Raw genomic sequence first — 22,796 nt, 5'->3', positions numbered from 1 at the left:
AACCCTGCATTAATAAAGAGGCGTGTTACAAGATGACGACAGATGCGCCTCCTTTTTGAACAATGTTAATTTCACCTATGTACAGGAAATTGACTATATACAGGCGTATGTTATACATATATGGGCACTGCCAAGTGCATGACACATTGAATAAAAATCAATCAATCAAATTAATCATATATATAATTCCACATACAGTACAGCCACAGGACCATTCCGCAACTGAAATATACCTCATGTTTCATTTATGTTGCACTTTATGGAAATAAGCGCCACTATTCAACACATGAAAGCAATAGGTGTTCTGTGCTTGGTTCAACAGTGATTCATTAAGTGTATTTGCTTGCGTTTGTATTTCCCATCAGAATCTACCTGAAGCTAACCCAATGAGAATGGAGGAGATGAGGAAGCGGAATGCACTTGTGATGCAGGCGCTGAAGGAGGCAGCTGAAACCAATGACAACATCACAAGACCCTCCAAATAAAGAGACATGCAGAACTGTGCGGGGCCTTATTATTAGCATAATGTCATTGTATGTGTTGAAAGCATCGTAGTCATTGAATATTAAAACTATACTAAATCTGCTACGTTTCATCCATTCCAGTATACAGTATCTGCTCTTTGGATATTACATTGCACTCATTGGGGGTGCAACCTCTTTCGAGGAAAGACATTTTATTATTATTATTATTTTTATTGATTCTTATGATAATTGGTAATTAATCTGAGAATCGACAACTGCAATTAATGGGAATATTTATTGAACTACCTAGTTGATCAATGATTTGAATCACTCCGGACTCCTGTTGATTCTTGGTGTTGTACCACAGAGGCAATGAATGTGGTGTATGTTAGCCTTGCCATGCATTAAGGTTTCAGACTCAACACTATTTGGAGTTAAACAGTTAGAGGAATGAGATTATTTTACTAATACTGTGCTTTGTTGTTATCTCCGCCAGGAGATCATGTTTTCGGTCGTTATCTCCGCCAGGCGATCATGTTTTCGCTCTTTATTATTATTATCTCCGTCAGGAGGGGGCACTGCAGCGTGCAGGAAGAGCAGGTGGTGACATAGCTTATTTGTGTAGCCTTTCCCTTTTCAGAGACTCTTCTTCTGGGGGCGTGGCACTGCTGTGCAATTGAAATGCGGCCACGCCCCCAGAAGAAGAGTCTCTGAAAAGGGAAAGATGCCGTTTCCGGCTACACAAATAAGCATCGTACTCGTAAACTGAAAGTTAACAAACACCGTTGCCAGTCCGTTATGAGGGAAGACACCCGTGGCTACGTGCGAGTACTTTTGTCTTTGTGATTCATGCATGTTTGAAGCCCGTAGAGCTTGTTTTGGGTCTGACTTCCATGGAGAAGGGCAAGCCGTGCGCAACTCTAAAGGAGAATCCATTTAGAGTTGCGAGTCGCGGGTAGTGGTGACATAGGAGTGAGTGAGAAAAGGATCAAATATTGGTGGTTAAGACTGAATAATGACATTACAATTGTTAAAGTCGAACTGAACCCGTTCGTCACGTGCATATGAGTCAGTTTCAGACTGAATACATAGTTTGTCTAAGATGACAGGTTGAGAGGCGGGTCATAGTATCATGTCAATGATTTTATTTGACAATTCTGGGTACTGGATTGGGCTTTGGCCAATCCTGGCGTGTTCCGCCTCCAAATCGAGTGGGATTCAGTGTGTTGTGGCGCTCCCCTCGGGAAGAGCCTTTTGACGGGAGGTTACTGGCTGAGTGGAGCTCAGCGAGCCGCAGGCAGCCAGCTGCCTTCGTGTTGCCGAGCGGAGAGTGCAGCACGTCGGCCTGGAATCGCCGAAGTGCGACCCCTGACAACCAAGCTCTCGGATGCGCGCGCCATTATCGCTGCTGTAAATACGATATCCCTGGAATGTGCATTTTAACGAGCCAGTTACATTTCTTTGCATTCTTAGACATTATAGTTTTTGTTTTTTCTTCATGTTTCTAACAATTGGCCAAGTTAGTAGTTAGTTTATGGGATAGGAATTCTGCCAGATGACAGGCACTATAGGTGCCATTTTCTACTTCATTTGGAAGAGAAAATTATCCTGAAATGAAGATTTGATTGACAGCTGCATGTCGTGATATGATTGGTTGAAATGGGGTAGAAATTTGATAGTACTAAGTGAGGTCAGCAAACTGTACATTACTGTTATCAATGAAATCTTGAAAAATGAACTTTTGATGTGAAAAAGTGTGAAAAACTAAAGAAATTAGATTGTGATTTTTTTGCATACATTATTAAATAGGTGCACTGCATACCCAGGTATTTGAACTAAAAGAAAAGTCATTTTTGGGTTCAGCACGACTTTAATTTAAAATTAGTTATTCCTCTAAACCTGGCTTGCGCCGGCCAAGCTAGCTCCAGCTGCTGAGCTAACGTTTTCAATCTGCTTAATTGCATATTGCGGGCGGACCAGCGTTCTTCCAGCATTTACTTTCTGTCTGCTCCTTGCGCCCGGCTAGCAGGGTAAGTCCAATGTGCCAGAAAACCACAGAAATAAACAATGATGCTGATAAGAATAAAATTATATTGGGGATATATGATTCAGTTTCAGTTGTTCTAGCCTCATAGTCTCGTAGCCTATATGGGCGACTGAAGTTTATTTATCCACCTTTTTTTAGATAACAGCACGATGTGAGAAAACTGCCTCAGAAATTAGTTTATCCACATTTTTGACCAGTGACCACTACAGCACTGCTCCACAGAAAATAAAGAGCTGCATGACGTTTATAATTGATGAACGGTAGTGTTGTGTGCCTATCTTAATACTTAATTAGATCCTGAATTTAATCATTTGATTATTATTTTTTTCCTTCTTTTTTTCACCATCCTTCTGGCTGTCACCGGCCTCTGGGTTTCTTAACACTTCCTGTAACATTGTACATGTGGCCTTTATGGTCCAATGAGAATCCAGTACATGACAGGTAGGTTCATTGAACACATGCCAAGTAATGTTAAACTTCCTTTTTTTAGGCTACATTTTCCCCTCCAGATAACATCCCATTCCGCAATCATCCTATGAGAAACATGATATGTGCACGCTTTACCACACCGGCCATATGCTAGTAGATTTCGACCTAGCCTTGTTTTTTTTTATAACCCATATGATGCGAGAATCAGCTGGCCCCCAGGTATTTTCACATTATCTAATCTGGCCCCCATTCAAAAATGTTTGGACACCCCTGGCCTACTGGAACCAGAGGCAAGGCAAGAGATGACGGTTTCTTCCTTCAACAGACAAAAAAAACGGCGCTGCAGCCATTTTGGCCTGAAAACGCTTCCTTGCGCCAATGGGACAACAGCACAGAACCATGTCAGCCAATCAGAGGCAGAGTAGGGCGAACGTTGCCAGGAAATGACGTGCTCGTGCTCCACATGTTGCTGGAACCACTTATTCTTCAGTTCTGATCAATTAATGTAAGGTCTCTCTGCTAGAACCATTGAAGACACAGCCAAGAGCTCCGCTACTAGTAAACACCATGTAAGTACTAATAATTCGATCAGCAAAAACTAAATAACGTTATTGTTTGAGAAAAGACATAACGTTACAGCTTGTGGAAAATATATATTACTGCACAGCTATTAGAGGTGTTTGGCTAACGTTAGTGTCATCCGGTGAGCCAGGTTAGCTGATTAAGTTAGCTTATCAGCTATCAAAGATAGCCACATAGCTTTTAGCTTGCTAGCTATCGTCCGTATCTAAAGTCTAACGTATGGTAACTTGTAGCAGCTACCATCGCACAGTAACAGATGTTAACAGATGTTTTCTCTGGCCTGATCCGCATGCCATCTCCATTCGCAAATTCCCGTTGCGTGGAGAGCTAAATGAAACAATGAGTTTGTAGCGTTAGCTACTACATTAGCTAACGCTACTACTACAGACTCATTCATTGTAGACAGCTTACCTCTGGTGTTGCTACAAGAAAAGTAACATGCAGAGGCTTAAAGTGGCCTACAATGATGCCATGAGGCTGCTGCTAGATATAGTGCCAGTCAGCTCGTGTCCTCTGCTGTCCCGACATGTGAAGCTCTTTTACGACATTCATGTATAATTTGATGTGTCAGAGAACAGCCTCAATATGGCTTTTCACACTACATGCTCCTTAGCTCGTAGGAGTAGGGCGGCAACGTTTAGCCCTGTGTGTTTAGATGGAAAGTCGGGCGGGGAACAGGGCCAGCTAGCCGGGGCTGAAGTCGGGTTAGCCCACTTTGGAGCGGGCCAGGATTGTGCAAGTGTGAAAGCTTTCTTAATCTTAGGCTTTCTTAGGCCATGTTTAGACGTTCAGTCTCTGCATAAAACGGTAAACTGGCGTTGCCTTCTCACATTTGATTTTGCGTTTATACACAGCGTTTGTGATAACGATTTGCGTGCAGACTGAAGCCGTCAAGTGAGCCAGAATAACATTGAAACTTCTGGTTAAAACTTTCACAATAATGGTAATTAAATAAACTAATAGCGTTATTGAAGCATGTTGCAACGTTTTTGTGTGTGTGATCCGAAATACACAGAAGACAGAACACAGACAACTAAAAGTCGTAGTGAGTGCACAGTTCTGTTTTTTTATTTACCCAGTTATAAATTAGCTTTTATTTTGAAGGTAAAACGCATCGCTTCATCTATTGTCTTTCTAACGGGCTTGATTTCGCTTTGTAGAATTAAATTTAAAATTAATTTTCCACACAATAGAGTGACACAAAAGTCACGAATGGTAATAAAGTGCTCCAGATTGGAATACAGATTAAAAACCCAGTAAAGCCCCATAAAAAATACCTGTTTTCTTTGCAGCGCAATTGGGACTTGAGGAAATGCATCTGGCCATGAGTTGTCTTCAATTAGCCTATTTAAATAGATACTCAACACTTACAACTCTGAGGTAGCAGTCAGCCGTGGGTCATGTCAGTTTTTACCATGTGCGCGAGCACACTGGTCAACTCGCCAGAAATTCAATGAGGATCAGTCGGTCATAGAACGGAAAGGACGCTTTTCACTCTCTGGGACGCTGGATGACTTTCACTCTTGTTTCTCGTTTCAATACGCCTGACCCCGCCCGCTTGGGACGCTGCCTTCATTTCGACGAGCACACACAGACACACACACACCACTGCTGTGGGAGGAGACGTTTGGGGGGACGACGTTGCAGGGCCCAGGACTCACCGCTCTCCAGTTTTTAGCCCGCTGCCATTTGCTATCAGCAGGATGTAGACTAACTGTGTGCCAGCAGCAAGCCAACTTATACCTGCAGGCAGAGCTGCATCAGCAATCAGCTCATAGGCTGCAGGTGTTTCACCCTGTCGTAAGGAGGAGCAGAGGAGATCAATTAAGCAGCAAAGGATAGGATGTAAACACATGAATGTGCCACAATAATACATACCATGTGAGTTCCTTATACTGTCCATGGCCACACGCAACACCGACCAAAAGCCATTGTTTACCCGGGGAGTCGGACGGTGCCATAAGCACCCCGGGGGGGAGGGACTCGCCAGCTGGGCGAGTTAAGTTTTAACCCTTATTTCATTCATGTTAAATGTTGCGTGCGTCATTCCCTCCCTGCCCCTGTATGTCGTGTATAAAAGGAGAGGAAGAAAGGTCTGAGGTTTTTACTGTGTGCGGCCAACTTACCTGTGGGTACTGTTAGTAGGAGTCATCTCTCTGTTCCAGTTTAATGTGTGTAACGTGGGCGTTTTAGGGGGTAGCACTTCTTAGTAGCCTATTTTAGTTGCTGTGGACTGTATTATTGCATGATTTGAGTGCTGCCATTTTTACAAAAACAACAATAGCTGCCCACCTCTATTCATCTCTCATTCATGCTATAAAGCCCTACACATAATAATAATGGTATATTGGTGATCAGAAATGCATGCAACATATTGGGTACGTGTGATCATCATTGGAGGGGGAGACTCTCTCTCACACACACACACACACACACACACACTCTCTATTAGACGCTATTTTAATATTGGTGGGATGTATCCTTTATCTCACCCTGTTGTATCTTTGCTCTTGTCATGACACTATACAAGAAGTAACACAAATTTCATGGAATAATAATTGCCACAATTTCACATCACTCCATCCGTGGCTGTACTCCATCTAGCCACAACCCAGGGATGCCTGCGTCCGCGGTTGCCACACGCCGCACATGGTCTGGGGCAGAATTTGCCCTTGTTCAGAAGAGGGTGGGGAGTTTTGACACTCTCGAATCTGCCCACTCTACATTTGGATAGGATGAACTTTTGTGGGGCGGGCACATTTCAGAGCCAATGGCAGACCTCTGTGCAGTTCCTGCTCGCGCATGCGTGGTTTCATTCACAGTAGGGGTGGGCGATATGGCAAAAATATATCATGATTTTTTCAAGCAGGATCACGATCCACGATCTTATCACGTTTCTTTTTCATCTTGGTTTTTAAGACTATTTTGCAAGTTATTGAACAGTACAAGTACATCCAAACTAATTTCAGGGTTCGTACGGTCATGAAAAACCTGGAAAAGTCCAATTTAAAATACAACTCCCAGGCCCTGGAAAAGTTTGGGGAAAGTAATGGAAATTTGTTTCATACATATTTTCATTTTTTTACGCTGAGTTTACAATAATTCATGTTTGGGGTTCCCAAACCTTTTCATCTTGGGACCAAAAAGATACATTTTGTGTCTCCCTGGGACCCAAAAAAACATACTGTAATGAGTTGCCGTGACGACCAGTTGGCGACCCACACCCAACGGGTCCGCGACCCAAATTGGGTCCCGACCCATAGTTTGGGAAACACTAAGAAATAATAACGTTCACAAGCAGGCACTTACTTGAAAACTAGTTTGGTGGTGGCCTGACACAGTTCCATAAACTCTGTGAGGGAGGCATGCAGACTAGCCGCTTGGTTAATGGAGAAATAGGCTGCATGCCTACATCATGTCATGGGCAACAGACCAAGAAGCCCTGGCCAAGCAAAATGCAGGTTGTGTTGCCACAAAACATTCAATATTTTGAACATGAGAGAGGTGGCGGCATTAACAAGCCACACGCAAATGAGGCAAACATCAAACGCACTGCTGCTCGTCAAGGTAACATTACTGCAACTCCCATCACTGGACTGGGTTTCTTACCACAGCGAAGGAACTGCTATCATATCACCCAGCAGCACGTCCCTCTCTCGTCAGCTACAGTACCAAGCAGGCAGCGTGACCGAAAAAATTAAGTCCTAAAGGAACACTCCGCCCATTTTCAACCAGCTTTGTATCATTAGAACATCAGTAGTATATCAGAAAACTGTAAACTGTTTTGAAGTCTGTCATTTAATTTGACAGTTATTGAGTGTTAAAAGTGTGGACCAGTGACATCACTGGTCCACACTAACTCAAATTAATAACTCATTAACTCAAATCAACTCTCAATAACTGTCAAACTAGATGAATGATGAATAGTTTGACAATTATTGAGAGTTGATTTGAGTTAATGAGTTATTAATTTGAGTTAGTGTGGACCAGTGATGTCACTGGTCCACACTTTAACACTCAATAACTGTCAAATTAAATGACAGACTTCAAAACCGTTTACAGTTCTCTGATATACTACTGATGTTCTAATGATACAAAGCTGGTTGAAAATGGGCGGAGTGTTCCTTTGGAGGCAACATGATGTTGGCCACTAATTATTATTATTTAACTTGTTCAAAGATGCCAGCCTGCTACGTGTGTGTGTCTGTGTTCACATCAGGGTTAGTCAAAACCAACTCCTCCTCTGTGTTGTAAAGGGGGGCGGCTTTGGAGTCGTCTTTCAGACATAGAAATGCAACTCATAGAATGGCATGTATCGCGATTCTAACGATCTGTCTGGAAAGGTAGATCGTGGAGCCATTCTAATTGTTAATGATCTACGATCGTCATATCGCCCACCCCTAATTCACAGTCAGCCGACGCTGTGGAGAAACGGCTCTTTGAGCTCGTACATATGAGTTTGATAAGAGAGAAGCTGATAGTATTGTCTGACACTGTCATCCACCCCTCCCCTCTCTTCTCCTACCAAACACCAGCGGTGTTTGAATATTTCCCAGAAAGCTTAGTGGTGGCATAACTTTTTACAAGAAAACAACCAAATCAGGCTAAAAAGTCTTAAACAGAAATATTTATTTTTAACATAACATGCAATTCTGGAATATTTGAATATTGGACAAAATGAAATGAAATGTAAACCCTGAGTGTAGCACACATACTTCGATGGGGGTATATATATAATTGAATTAAACTAAATTGTAATATATCAGAGATTAATCACTGTGCCCTTATAAGTATTTGTGCTCCTAACTTTTGAAACTTAGGAGCTTGTTAAGGTGATAATCACACCACAGACACACCCAGTTCAAAATGCTGCAATACTTACAATGCTGCAAAGGCTTCCATCAATGGGCCATAGGCTCAATCCCCATTGTGTTACCTCAGTCAGTGATAGATAGACTTAACAGACATTTATTTACATGAAAATCTTTGAGCGTATCACTTTAAGAAATTACCAATATGTAAACAAAATGATAAAGAAGGTAACGCTTAAATGTATTATTGCGGCCCGTGACAAAAGGTGTGGCGGAAGAATTTGGGTGCACCTAAATGATGTGCTGGTGCACCTAAATTAAAAAGTAAGGCGCACTGGTGCAACCAATGTAAACAAGTGAGTCTGGAGCCCTGTACACGTACAGCCCTGCCTGCTGCTGTGAATGAAATCAAGACACAATTCAATGCTCTACTGCTCTACGGACAGTTAACACAGGACTAGCGCTGTAGTAGTATGTAGTGGTTATTGAAAGTGTCTTGATTATATCACTGTTCAGTCTTAATGTTTATAAGCCAGGCTTACACAGTTTAGTAGATGATCAGTAGAGTTGGTGGCTACATAGAAGACCTTAGCATTCTCCTGAATGGACACTTGGTGGCAGTGGTGCACTATTATACAAAAGGCCTGATATTTGATCCCTCTTCCAGCAGAATGCCCAAATCAAAGGAAGAGCTGTCAACCACATCTGGAAGTGAGTCTGACAGCGAAGTGGAGACTAAGGTATGTTTAACACACCAGCTTCTGATCAACCCATCAGCTCAGTTTTTCCAGCATGCCCTTTAAATATGGAGAGGAGTCAGCCAATCAGGCTTCAGGCAGGTAAATATGGAGAGGAGTCAGCCAATCAGTCACAATATCAGCACGACTGGCACAACATAAGCAGTTAATCAATGCATAGGAATTGATCTACTGTTTGCCTGCCTGCCTCCCTGAAGGTCTGTGGACAGATTTTGTGAACGCGATAGCACCAAAACCTGCAAGATGCAGTCACGAAACTTTGCAGGTGTGTAGTTGACTAAAAATTAAGGCCGAGTTCAAAAATGGCCGTGATCCGAGCAAGGGGGGCGGCTGGTATGATCCCATCACATAAGATGCTCTCTAGTTTGTAGCCTAAAATAGCCGTGCAGTTCTCCTTTATTTACAATCTCTTCCATATCGTCTTGAGAATAAAAACAGTTGACTAGATAATGGTCCCGGATGGAAATGGTAAACTCAATCTTTTTTTAGGCTAAGAGAAAGAAGAAGTCAGCTGCACCAGAGAAACCAGCCAAGAAAGCAAAGAGTGGAGAGAGCTCCAAGCCAGGCGGCTCCTCCAAAGGCAGCAGCAACTCTGACGACAACATGTTCCAGGTGGGTCTTCCTCTCTAACCTCCACAGCACAACTCAGGGTAGGAAATTCACTTTTTTAAACCAGGGCTATTTTTGCCCATGTGAAATATATTTCGGGGGCATTTTGGATAGTTTCCAGGGCAATTCTATCAAGTTTTGGGAGATACATTAGTTTCTCCTATGTAGCATGACAGACCAATGACCCTTATCCAAGCATATTTTATTTGTAAAAGTTCATAAACAATCACAGTTAAATATCCCCATTTCCTATCTCAACAACACTGTTGACTGTCTGGCATGTTATTAATGTACTTGGCAAAAACATGAGTGAACTAGCTGGCCAGCTAGCTTGTGCTGCCTGTCACTGAGGTAAATAATGCTAGTAGGAGGAGGGGCGGGGGTTGTACGGATGCCTAGCTGGCCATTTTCAAGTCACGCTTTGCAAGAATAATGTTAAAATACAGAAAGTATTAAACTCTTTACTTTATGGGGGCATTTAAAAGACCCATCATCTCAATTCCATGGGCAATTCTAGGGGCATTTTGCCCCGAGCCCCCGTTAATTTCCTACCCTAGCACAAGGAAAAGCCTGATCCCGGCAGCCATAGCTGCTCTGAACAGCAGGCCCCGCTGATGTGTTGTCTGTCTTGCCACATTGCTATTGTCTCTGTTGATGTCATGTATGTTGCTGTCTTTGTTATGTCCTCTCTGCACACTGGCGTAAGAATTCTCTCCCTATAATGTACAGTACAGTGAAAATGAATTTCCCTTCCGGGACAAATGAAGATAAGTCTAAGTCTAAGTACAGTGGAAAGAAACACCATCGATGTAGGAATTACCCAGGGGATTGTGGGTATCGTGCATAATTTCATCAATTCCTGCAAATCTAGCATTTATAATGCAGGAAAATTCCTGCTTCGCGGAGATAAAATCGATCATAATCTCATCTTCGACGGTCTGCGTGGGGGTGTGGTTTTGGTGGTAGGGTGGAGTGAAGTTGTCCGTATTAAAAACAGTGTTGGCCCACAGACTCCGCCCAGCCAGGAAACTAAAGACTGTCTCATGAAACTACACCTCACATTAGCCGGCTGAGCATATGAAGAGAGGAGAGGAGAGGAGGGGGGGAAAAGGCAGATGGTATTTGCACCCGCGGTGTAAATAGCTCATGTGACTATGCAACCCGGGGGTAAATAACCCATGTGGCTATTTGTACCCGGGTTCAGAAAATTATTAGAATGGATTTTATATTTTAAATATAACTAAATGTTTCTAGAGCACAGGGCCTAAATTTTATTTTGCTAATAAATATGCTTCATGAAGGAATTACTCCAGGACAGCACTCCAATAAGGCTGTTTAAATTGTATTGCCTGCACAAATGTTTCGGGCCAGACACCCTTCTTCAGTGTGCTTAGTGGCAAATCATCTGAGTCAGTCACAGGTGACACTTCTCAGTAACCAGGCTGATAAAGCAGCTCACAAAATAATAATAATAATAATTGATTGGATTTAAATGAATATGAATAAATAATGACTAGGGATGCTGATGACTAGTCAGATAAATGTTTAAACACCTATTCCCTCACAATAGTCGGCACAAGAAATACCAGTCCGTTAAACAAATAATTAAATGATCATAATAATAAATAATGCGGGCGGGAGCTGTTGCGTCTTTACGCCACTAGGCACTCCTGTGGCCCTGCCCTCTAATGCCCGGATGCAAACAAAGCAGGCATGTGTTAGTGGTTAGGGTTAGGGGCAGGCATGTGTTAGGGTTAGGGTTAAAGTGAACATGGAGCATGGGTTTTCTCCTTGATACACTGTGGGCCCTATCTTGGTACAGGCCTTAGGCCCCAAAACTGGCGTTAAACGCAAAAAAAACGTGCCTTGCGCCTGCCTCGGGTAGATAGCAACATGGTTTTAGCCCCTGAAATGCGCTTTACGCCAAAGAGGCGTGGCGCAGTGCCTTAAATACCAGCCTAACGATATCTTCCGCCCTGGCGTTAATTTAGGGCTTTTCAAAACCAGGCCTATTCAGTGCGCCGGTTGATGACTGATGGAAAAAAAGTTTGCCGGTTCTATTATTGTGCGTAATTGCGCGGACTCTCCTCTGCCATCTCACTCTCTGTCCCCCCTCTCTTTCTCTCACTCCCTCGCGCATCAGACAGCAGACAGGCACAAAGCCACACATGTGAAATCTCCCAGCATGCATTGGGCTAATACATTTCGATAATAAATAGCAACCAAATGAAAGAAGAAGAGGCAGATAGAAATAATGTGTAATGTTAACACAACATGCAATTGTAGAACATTTCAATATTGGACAAAATAAAATCTCTAAATCAAAACACAACCCAGTGTGAAACATATATCTCATCCTGGTGGTATATAATGTATATCCCTCGCAGATTTAACGTAATTTAGGAGATGAGTGACAACCGTAACACGGTTCGGTTCTACTGTGACTTCCTACTGTGATGTTGCTCCAATAAGACAACTTCACATTTTATTTTACAATAAAAACACATTTATGCAATGACTTTACATAATGTAGGCTATATTTATGTGCATCATCCTACCTGTGCAGCAGGGGAGATAAAACGATATCATTCTGGACAAACTTTCACCAATCTAATCTCATCATGACATAGGGATAGGCTATATTTTTCTAGCCAATGCGTTTAGAACATTCTTTTCACTTTGATCTTGCTATAGTGTAGCGTATTTACATGCTTGCAGTATTTAAACTGCAGTTAGATTGGTTTGAGAAGCATAATACCGTACTTTTCGGACTATAAGCCGCAGCTTTTTCCCCATTTTTCGGCCCTGCGGCTTATATAACGGTGCGGCTAATCTTTCATGAATGTTTCTAAATTAAAGTATTTATTTCTGTGTTTCCTGTAAAGCGACTTTGAGTATCTAGAAAAGCGCTATATAAGATAAATGTATTATTATTATTATTATTATGGATTTTTACAGCTAACGGCCACTAGGGGACCTCCTAAATCTATGGATTTTGGTACGAGAGACAGAACGAGAGCAAGACAGACAGACCCTGATTGGATGATGTTGCAAAAAATGTGCCTCGCGACCTGCTTGGAGCACTGAGCCACTACGCTCTCTCAGCCACTACTGTAAAACACCCTCCCTCCTCCCACCCTCCCTCGCTCCGGGGGAAAAATGGCGGCGATTGAGCCAGAAAGACAGTCTGAATGAAATTGAATGTAACGTTCCCAATTCTATGTATTACATTCTAAAAAATTAACGGCAACATTTTGGAAGGCTAAGCCACACAACTAGCTCGTTGTAATCTAACATCATGCTTCAAAAGATGGAGAACTGGCTGTGTTACGACGATGAGGGTAAGGACTCAAAACGGTCTCCGCTGATAAGACACGGAGATCTCTGTTACAGGCAGGCGCTACGCCTCCTCCTGGTTGGTAATTAAACATTAAAACACCTGCGGCTTATAGTCCAGTGCGGCTTATATATATAACAATCATTCAATTTAGCTGCTGCGGCTTATATTCAGGTGCGCCTTATAGTACGGAAAGTACGGTAATATGGAATAATAGCCTATATATGGAGACAGACAGACGAGGATGAAAGGGAGGGGGGGAGCTTTTCTGACCTGACTGGATCGCTCAGTGGAATTGGAGCTTAAAAGGGAAGCTTGTAAGGGAGGTACGGTGGTGCAGTGGTAAGCACTATCGCCTCACAGCTCGAAGGTCGTGGGTTCGATTCCCACCTGGGCCGATGTGAACACTGAAGGAATGCGTGCCCGTCCGCATGTCCTCGAGTGCCCACCGCCCGGGTGGGGTTGGCAAAATGGCCTTTCTGTGTGGAGTTTGCATGTTCTCCCCGTGCCTCCCGGGGGTCTCCTTCATATAGGAACCCCCTTCACAAAAACATGCAACATCCTGGTTGCTTATATGGTTCCTCCTCTGATCGCTAAGGGCGCCTGTTCAGAGGGAGGGGAACTGGTTGGAATAGCGTGAACCTCCCACGTGCTATGTCCTACCGGTGAAGCTTCCTCGGGCAGGTGAAAAGAAGCGGCTGACTTGACTGCCCATGTCTCGGAGGATGCATGGAATCAGTCTCGGCTCTCCCCAGATCGGCAGAGGATGGAGTAGCAACCAGGATTGAGTAATTCAAATGAGCACTAAAACGGGGGATAAAAATGGGATAAAAAAATCGGGGGGAAAAAAAGGGGGGAAGCTTGTGATTCGTTTACTGCACTTCTCCAATCACCAGATTGTGCATAATTTTACGCTTAAAAGGCGTGGTTATAATGCTTAAGGCCGCCTGTAGCGCCGACACCAAAATATCGAGTGGGCTGGTCCACGCCCACCAATCTGCGCTGCACCGGGCGCAGTTTATAGGCCGATGCAACGATAGAGCCCAGTATGAGAAGCTGGCTTCTACTTGTATTCTTTTTTCAAAGTATTGAATAAAATCAATCAGTCATCAAACTGTATATCATATATATCATATACCTGTATATCATATACCTGTATATCATATACCATACTACAGCATACAGCATACCATACTACAGCAAAGGTAGCCCACTGTATTTTGTCAACACAAAGAGCATGTAAGGTCAGTGTGACAAGGTATAAAAATTAGAATGGAATATAGCTAAAGTCTAGTTGTTTATGGCCAGGGTTCCCAAACTTTTCAGCCTGCGACCCCCAAAATAACGGTGCCAGAGGCTTGCGACCCCCCGCTTTCCCCAGAGGTGGATGAACTTGAAGCATACAACGTACAAACAACCATACAAACAAAACTTAACAATTATGGTTAAAATGTGCTCTTTTTAATAATTTTCCAATTGTATTTCACACATTTTGTAGTTCACACATTGTTTAGGCCAATTTCACACATTCTGGAAATCATCTTGCGACCCACCCAGTGGTGTCCCGCGACCCCCCAGGGGGTTCTGAGTCCCAACCCCCCAGGGGGTTCTGAGTCCCGACCCCCCAGGGGGTTCTAAGTCCCGACCTCCACTTTGGGAACCACTGGTTTATGGAGTAAAGGCATGAAATGAAAAGTTGAGCTCAATTGCCATTTGTTGTTTTGGTTGATACAGATCGGTAAGATGAGGTATGTCAGCGTGAGGGACTTCAAAGGCAAAGTTCTGGTTGACATCAGAGAGTACTGGATGAACCAAGATGGGGAGATGAAGCCAGGCAAAAAAGGTAATTAAATAAATGTCCTTGAAATGTATGCAAATTAGTACATATTAGTAGATAATGTCTCATTTGCATAATTAAACATACAATTTCAGAAAACCTATAATCCAAAATAATAATTGTCTTAATATAAGCAATCAACTGGGGAAGTTTCATGGTGATATCTATTAAGAGTACCGGTAGTTTTTTTACTCTATTAATGTGAAAACAATTCATGTCATTAAAGGATGGCTTTACCGTGGTGAATGTGAACATCTAATTAAATGTAACGCACCTATGGAGTTGGAATCCGTTGAAATTTTTTGAATTGATGGTTGCTAGCCAGAGAAATCAAAGAAAATGCACTCGGTGGGGTGGGGGTGGGAGGGGCGGGTGCGAAGGGGCAGAAATACTCCACTTCCCACAATGCACTGGGCTCGTGGCCTTCTAATAAGTCCACGCCCAGCCCGCAGGCAGGCCCTTCCACTATGAAGAAGACATCAAACTCCAGTAGGTGGCGGTAATGCACAAAAAGTTGTTTGCCAACCGCCATAAAACAATAGAAGAAGAAGAAGCAGGCAGGCCGGGGCGCTGGCTAAAACATTATTCACGCAATCTTGCTATTACTCAACTTTACTTCGTTTGTTCATCAAACGATAATGGCAAGGGTTAAATGTGTAGTTAGCGTGTGCATGGCGAAGAAGAGGAGAGAAGCAGAGCTTATTTCGCATTTTTTCCCAAAAGATTGAGTGCTACGGCTAGCCTAACGCTAGGTAGCTAGCATTAGCATAGGGCTCCATTAGCTGGGACCTGCGAGTTTGCAGTAGCCTAGTCATTTCAAAGAGGACTATCAACGTTCTTTTCTAGCCACAGAGACAACTCAGAGTTGGAAAAGACTGAGGGAAGACTGGTTGCAATAAAAATCTACAGCTCTATGTCGATAGCTACAATGTACATTTTTTTATTTTTTTATTATTATTTATATATATATATATATATACCGTATATATATATATATATATATATATATATATATATATATATATATATTTTTTTTTTTTTTTTTTTTTTTTTTTTTTATTAACAAACTCGAAAAGGGCTTGATTTGCAAGATAATCTGGTGTAACCCTTACAAATAGGCTATATTTCTGGCTAAATTCTCTGTATGTGACTACGTAGGATTTGCAGGGGTGCAAATAGTCCCCTTTAGGTGACCGTCACCTTTTTCATCCCAAAATGTGAGAATTTCTGAGTGGTTTTATGAATGCCCTTATCTTTTCACTAGCCAGCCTCCCCTCCCTACCTACATTTTCACTTTCCAGGACTTGCATATTTCATGTTCATGTCCCCAGAATTTAAATTTGTGTATGATAGTTATATATTTATATATTTTTTACATCACTTACCACAGCAAGTCAAGGATTTGAAATCATTCAAATATGTTTTAATTCAGATGTGAATTCAATCCATAAGTAACACAATGACAGAATGTGGCTATTTTGGTCATGGGTTTCATACACTTTCTGTAATAAAACATCTAAAGCAAAAATCTTATCAGATGTGGTGCTCTGGGACATAATCTTATCAAATAAGGGTCAGTGGTCTAATTTGGCACAGTTTAGGGGTCCTTGACATGAACAGTTTGAGAACCACTGTCTTAGAAAATGCAGTAGGATTTCTATGACAAACTGATCTGTGATTTCTACTGGCATAAATGAAGACATTTTATAGGTTGGAGTGAAAATCAACAGCTCTGCATCCCATGTGTTTATACTTTGTTTTTACAACAGTAAAAAGTTCACGTTTCTTTGGTTAACACAGTAGTATTGATGCAGGTGCAGAAATAATAGATGCCAGCAATAACTGCTGAAAGACCTCAATGAATCTACTGCATCTACCGTAATGTAAATATCAACCTATTCGCGAGAGCTTTTACAACCCCATACCGGCATGACTGATTAAAGTGGCAAATAACAAAAGCAACATATATTTTAAATTTTAATACAGGTTCTGACAATATATAAACACTATGCAAAATATAATAATAAGATGTAGCCTACAGAAAATGAAAAATGTATGTCTAGCAATTTCTAAGATTTCGAAAATGTTCTCTATGCCATGGATTGTTTGCTGGAAGCCACGGTATTGTTTATCAGGTGAAGGGTACATGGATCGCCTGCACAACACGCTGGCAAAACAATACGACGATGCCTCCCTCTCTCGCACTGTAGTCCCCACTGGAGGAAATGTCGATAGGCTATCAGGACATCACGACACTGTCAGCAAACAAACAAAAACAAAAACAAACAAAGAAAAAACAGTATTAGAACGGCAAGACTATTTTCAGTGTAACGTTTGACTTACATACAAATGTTCTGCTAAATATTATTATGCAAAAAACGATTGGTTATCATCATAATCTACTGCTAGCTAACAGGACTAACTTTACACAGACACCAAAACAGTATAGTAACGTATTGTTACACCTATCGTTTTATCGCTATGAAAAACATAATCACATAATTATTTAATTTATTCCCAGATGCCACTATAAGACCAAAACAGTATAGTAATGTATTACACGTTCTGCTATTACAGTACCGGTACTCACTCGATGCTGCTGGCCTTTGCTGTCTCTTCTAGTTTATTTTCCATCTCCTCACAAAAGTTTCTAAACCCCAACGATCCATGGTCCAAAACATTACACATCCCTTTCGTTCCTCGGCATATTCAGCGACTTCTTCAAGAAGAAATTGGCCTCTCGCTGTATCAGAGCGATCCATCAGAGCACATTTGTAGCAGCGGCACAATGCAGAATTTGTCCCCGCACGGGGAGCCTCGGGGCCGGGCTCTGGTTCGTCTCCGGTGCCCTGCTCAACTGCCTCTCCTTCCATACGGCGCAATTCCTCTGCACTGTATTCTGGCTCATATGGCGTTAAGTAGCCCTGAATGTCAGAGTTTATTAGCACACTTTCAAAATCGTCTTCATCCATATCAAACTCTTCAATTTAATCGGAGATATTTCCTTCAGCCATGGTTCTTTGCTCTAGCAGCTAAGGGAGCATAAGTTAGCTAGCAGGCTGTGCGGGAATAAAAGATGGCTGACTGAGTGTTTTGATTTCGGAGCTGTGGAGGGGCGTAGAGGACCCCTAGAGGCGTGCACACACACAAAAGAGTTGTAGTTTTAATCTGCAGCTCTTCCGCATGTGTGGTGGTACACCGCTCTGACGCGGTTGTGACGTAAAACGCGTCAGAGCGAGAGACATTGTAATGATACAAATCTGGTTGTAAATCAGTAAAGCCGTCCTTTAAGCGATTTACAATTTCTAACGTCTGTAGAGTTCCAATAGCTAGTTGACCAGGTTGTCCACCAAGGTTGTGATCCTAGAAAGTCATAGATATCATTTCTGGGTGCCAACCTTTTATAACATTCCATGTCTGGTTTCAAGAAAGAAAGAAAAAGAAAAGGGGGAGGGGGTGTATATGGCCTTTTTGCTATGTCATGGCCATTCTTATGGAAAGGTGAATGTTTGAAATGTTGAGTAGCTTGTTGATCAGACACACATTACACCCTCTTTTCTTAATTACTTTTAGGTATTTCCCTGAATCCTGAGCAGTGGATCCAATTGAAGGAGCAGATCTCTGACATTGACGATGCCATAAAAAGAATATAGGCATTCTTTGCAATGCTCTGTGTTGAATTCAATTTAGTTTGCCAGAAGGGTTTTGTAAAAACAAATTGAAATTCTTTTCTAACTGCCTTGTTTCATTTGTAGTTGTATAGAAGTGGTGTCTTCTGCATGTGTTCTGTAGTTTGCTCGGTGTGAAACCTGTTTTTGAACAATTGTAAAAGTGTGTGTGGATGAGTAAGCGATTGATTACAATTGGTTGGTAGGTTTAAATGCTAAGGTGAATTGTACTTTGTAATGAAAAGCTAATAAAACCCAATAAGGCTGTAGCTTAATATTGGTTGTCTAGTCTGAACTGCTTTTCTTGTCAATATTTAAATTCATATCCATGGTATGAGTGTTGTAATAAACCTTTGTAATATGTAGCACCTATTACAGTTAGGTCCATATATATTTGGACTTTGGACACAATCTTCATCATTTTGGCTCTGTACACCACCACAATGCGCTTGAAATGAAACTAATCAAATGAAACAAATTAACTGCAGACCTCCAGCTTTAATTGTGGGTATTTACATCCAAATCAGGTGAACAGTGTAGGAATTACATTACATTCTAAGGCACCAAAATTACATTTTAAGGGACCAAAATAATTGGACAAGCTAACATAATCATCCAATTCTACAATGAGTTCTGAGGCATTTGGGTGAATATGAGCAGATAATATTGCCAGAAACACTTCAGAATTCATCCTGCTGCTGTTGTCAGTAGTCATAGTCATATCAATAAATGCAAGGGAATCAGTTATATGAACAACCATACATCCCCACGCATGGACATGTACTGTATGACTGTCAGTTCCATTGACAGCCATACATGTATGGCTGTCAATGAAGATTGTGTCCAATGTCCAAATATATATGGACCTCACTATCAGTGCTGTATGTTTCTGAGGACCAAAGCCATCATTACAATGAGTTGGGGTGACCTCATCATATTCAGTTTAGTTTTCATGTTTATTAGATGAAGTGTGAAACAGGGCTGATGTGTTGAAAATAAAGGACTTTGTTCAACAGATTAACACGTTTCCTCTGGACAGCATTGCATTAGAATCAGCTGAGAGACCTGGGGGCGGGGCTTCACGTGAAACCGTCCTGAAAAGCATGTCCGCTGCTTTCACCAGGATTTTCAGATTTATAAAAACAAACTTGGCATGACTATGTTTTGGCAACAATGTGGAACGTACACACATATATACTGTGTAGGATTAGGGTAACCCTAACCCCGTGTGCATTTGATCTCCTAATTATTCTACATTCCTAGGCGAGATTTGATTTGTGCCGCCCCCCCCCCCACACACACACACAACCACCGGGAACAACCGCCATTTAAAAAAAATCCTAATCTCTTCTCAAACTCCCTGATATCAACTTGTGATTTGTGATCATGCAGTAATATCCCCCACTCTTGTGATTTGTGATCATGCAGTAATATCCCCCACTCTTGTGATTTGTGATCATGCAGTAATATCCCCCACTCTTGTGATTTGTGATCATGCAGTAATATCCCCCACTCTTGTGATTTGTGATCATGCAGTAATATCTCCCCCCCCCCCCTCTTCTGATTTGTGATCGGGCAGTAATATCTCCCCCCTCCTCTCCCGCCCAATTAAATTCAAGGAGCTTTATTGGTAGAATGTACATCTGCACAATCTTGCCAAAGCATAGCTTCAAATATAAATGAGATAGAAATAAAGTAAAATAAATGAAATAATTAATTATATAGATTCATCACGTAGAATATTGGACAGTAACAATTATGATTACATGATTATGAACTTTACAGAGTTGATGTGTTTTAGATTATGGCATGACATGTACGACCATCTACTAATAGTGTTTTCAAGTGAGGACGCTCTAGATCACGAGCTGTGAGCAGAACTCCACTGGTGCCGTGCTAGCCGATCCATTAACCCATTGATACCTGATGCAGCATTTGCGTGTATATCCCTCATTTGTGTGTGTATCCCTTTAAGACCGCGGTTCGCGGTCTTAAAGGGATACACACACAAATGCTGCATCAGGCATCAATGGGTTAAGGGGCTGCCAGCACCTTTATGCAATTCATGGTGAAGACGTGAAGGAGCGCTCCTCTTCCCAGCACTGCACCTGGCGTTCAGCGGTCTCGCTGGCTACTAGGGTTTTTCAACTTTTGGCGAAGAGTGCTGCTTATCAATCAAAAGGTGGGTTATCAATCATTGCATCATCTGATACGGTTTTCTCTTGCAGTTTTCTATGCAAAATGTAGTCATGTAAAGGGGGTACTTGGATTCAAAAATCAGAGAAAGGGGGTACTGAAGCCAAGAAAGTTTGAGAACCACTGGCTAAATGGATAAGGTGCTTGTCTTCCAATCTGACGACGGGTTCGATTCTGGGTCAAACCATGCACATTTTTAACAAGTGTTTTTCTTATTTTCAAACATTCAGGTTAGGCAAGTACAACAATTTGGTTAGGGTATGGTTGTGGTTAAATAAGAAAACCCTAACACTAATCTTAACCACATCTTTTTCTACTTGCCACACGTTTTGTGTTTTCAGCTGGGCTCTATACTCCAGTGGTAAAAGACAATGCCTTCCATGCTAAAGGTTTGTGGTTTGAATCCCGGGAGGCAAAGAGATTGTTGTTCATGAGCAATTTGGAGGGAGAAAGGAAATACAGGTGGTCATTTTTCACCTCTCTCTTTCCCCGCCTCCTCCCTCCTCTCTCTCTTTTCCCCTCCCGCCTTTCCAAGATCTTTTAAGTTAAAAATCATGTATACTTTTTTTATCAACTAGAAAAATGTTAAAGATTTGGGGTATTGCTGAGACAGAGGAGTGTCGTTTTTGTTTTGCAGACAGAGCAACAGAGCATCCTTATTTCTTGCAGGATGGCGAAGGCTATAGCCTAGTATGCACTGTAGTATACATTATGCTATGGAATGACAAAGTAACTATATCGAAATGAGGTAAAACTGTGGAAATCACAAAGATGTTACTTTTTCTTATTCTGAAACTACTCTGCTAAATCATGGAAGCAGCAGTAACATTACATTTACCAAGCCAACATGGAAAGATGTTACTCTACTGTTGGAAAATACTCAGCAATATCATTTTACACAGGCCATCGGGAGGAAATGTATAAGGTGTTACCATATACACGTATATGTGCATTTGTTATTAAGTTATTAAACTTGAAAACAACTAATCTGGTAAAAACCCTATTTTGACTTGTATAGACAGTTTTAACTTGACAACAATAATAACCGTCACAACCCACCTGAATATCCGGTTTACTTCCTGTATACATAGCTGAGCGCAGGCTGATATTCGGCTCATATTAAATGTTAACGTTAGGCCGTGTCTCCGACAGACACATTAACAAGGTAGCCTATTTCGGTCTTTATGTCTTGTAGTAGTTAGTAGTAGTTGTTGTTGTTGTTGATAGTTGCCATAACAACCACCCCTGTCGGAAAGACGTGCACACGCTGGGTAGGAAGTAGTCTCTTAAAACAGACTGTATCATCTACATCCGGCGAATGCAGCTATATACAGTCTGTACGTTACACCCCCAGAACATGCACAAGGAAGTTGGGAAAAAAAACCTTCAGACTGGAAGGAAGTTCTACGGAATCCGACCAATCACGACACGCGAATGCGGCATATTGGATTCTGATTGGACTAATGAGCGGAAGACCCGCCTTTCTGCCGGCATATTGGATTCTGATTGGACTAATGAGCGGAAGACCCGCCTTTCTGCTTCCCATTCCGGTTGGTGCATGATTCTCCCCCACGAAGTACAGACGGTATGGCGGAAGCATTTGAAAATTGCGGAAGCCAACTCGTCTGTTCTAAGAGACTAGGTAGGAAGCGTTGTTGTCCCGGAGACGATTTCTTTTTTTTCGGATGATGGCGAAGGCTATGCGAAGGCATAACCTGCCCCTCTCTGCCTCTGATTGGCCTAGCGTCAAACTTCCATCCAAACACATTCGCTTGGCTATCCTGCATTACATCTCTGTTACAGTCTGTGGTCAGACCGTCAGACTCAGTGGGTCAGACAGACAGACAGTAGTTACGCTTGCTAGCCTGCATGAAAGACGCCAGTGTGTTTGTTTTTAAAGTCATATCTATGGTTTATAACGCTGCCACTAATCAGGCAGAGAGGGCCAGGGTGGGTTATGCCTTCGCCATCATCCGAAAAAAATATCGCTTCCGGTAAGCTAGCTAGCTAGCTAATGTTAGCTGCTGGTTGGTTGGCTAGCTAGCGAATGTTAGCCGT

General features: G+C 42.1%; 1 protein-coding gene across 2 annotated transcripts; it reads left to right on the top strand.

Moving 5' to 3' along the window:
* Positions 1 to 3,425: 3,425 nt before the first annotated feature.
* sub1b (SUB1 regulator of transcription b) lies at positions 3,426 to 19,563 on the top strand. Of its 2 annotated transcripts, none has more exons than XM_083644518.1 (5): positions 3,426 to 3,509; positions 9,004 to 9,073; positions 9,581 to 9,703; positions 14,772 to 14,880; positions 18,448 to 19,563. In XM_083644518.1, exons 2-5 carry the CDS (start codon positions 9,005 to 9,007, stop codon positions 18,525 to 18,527), a joined length of 381 nt encoding a protein of 126 aa, XP_083500644.1. In that variant the 5' UTR covers positions 3,426 to 3,509; position 9,004; the 3' UTR covers positions 18,528 to 19,563. The 2 variants fall into 2 exon arrangements, with proteins under 2 accessions (XP_083500644.1, XP_083500645.1); XM_083644519.1 differs by having other exon boundaries at positions 3,441 to 3,509; positions 9,001 to 9,073.
* Positions 19,564 to 22,796: the final 3,233 nt, after the last annotated feature.

The sequence above is a fragment of the Poromitra crassiceps genome, assembly GCF_964638095.1.
Source record: "Poromitra crassiceps genome assembly, chromosome: 10".
Lineage (NCBI taxonomy): Eukaryota > Metazoa > Chordata > Actinopteri > Beryciformes > Melamphaidae > Poromitra > Poromitra crassiceps.
This window is presented reverse-complemented; position numbering and strand designations above follow the sequence as displayed.

Coding starts and splice junctions, on each gene's coding strand:
- sub1b (XM_083644518.1), top strand. CDS start 9,005: ATGCCCAAATCAAAGGAAGAGCTGTCAACCACATCTGGAAGTGAGTCT. Junction 9,074..9,580: donor ACAGCGAAGTGGAGACTAAG/GTATGTTTAACA, acceptor ATCTTTTTTTAG/GCTAAGAGAAAGAAGAAGTC. Junction 9,704..14,771: donor CTGACGACAACATGTTCCAG/GTGGGTCTTCCT, acceptor TGGTTGATACAG/ATCGGTAAGATGAGGTATGT.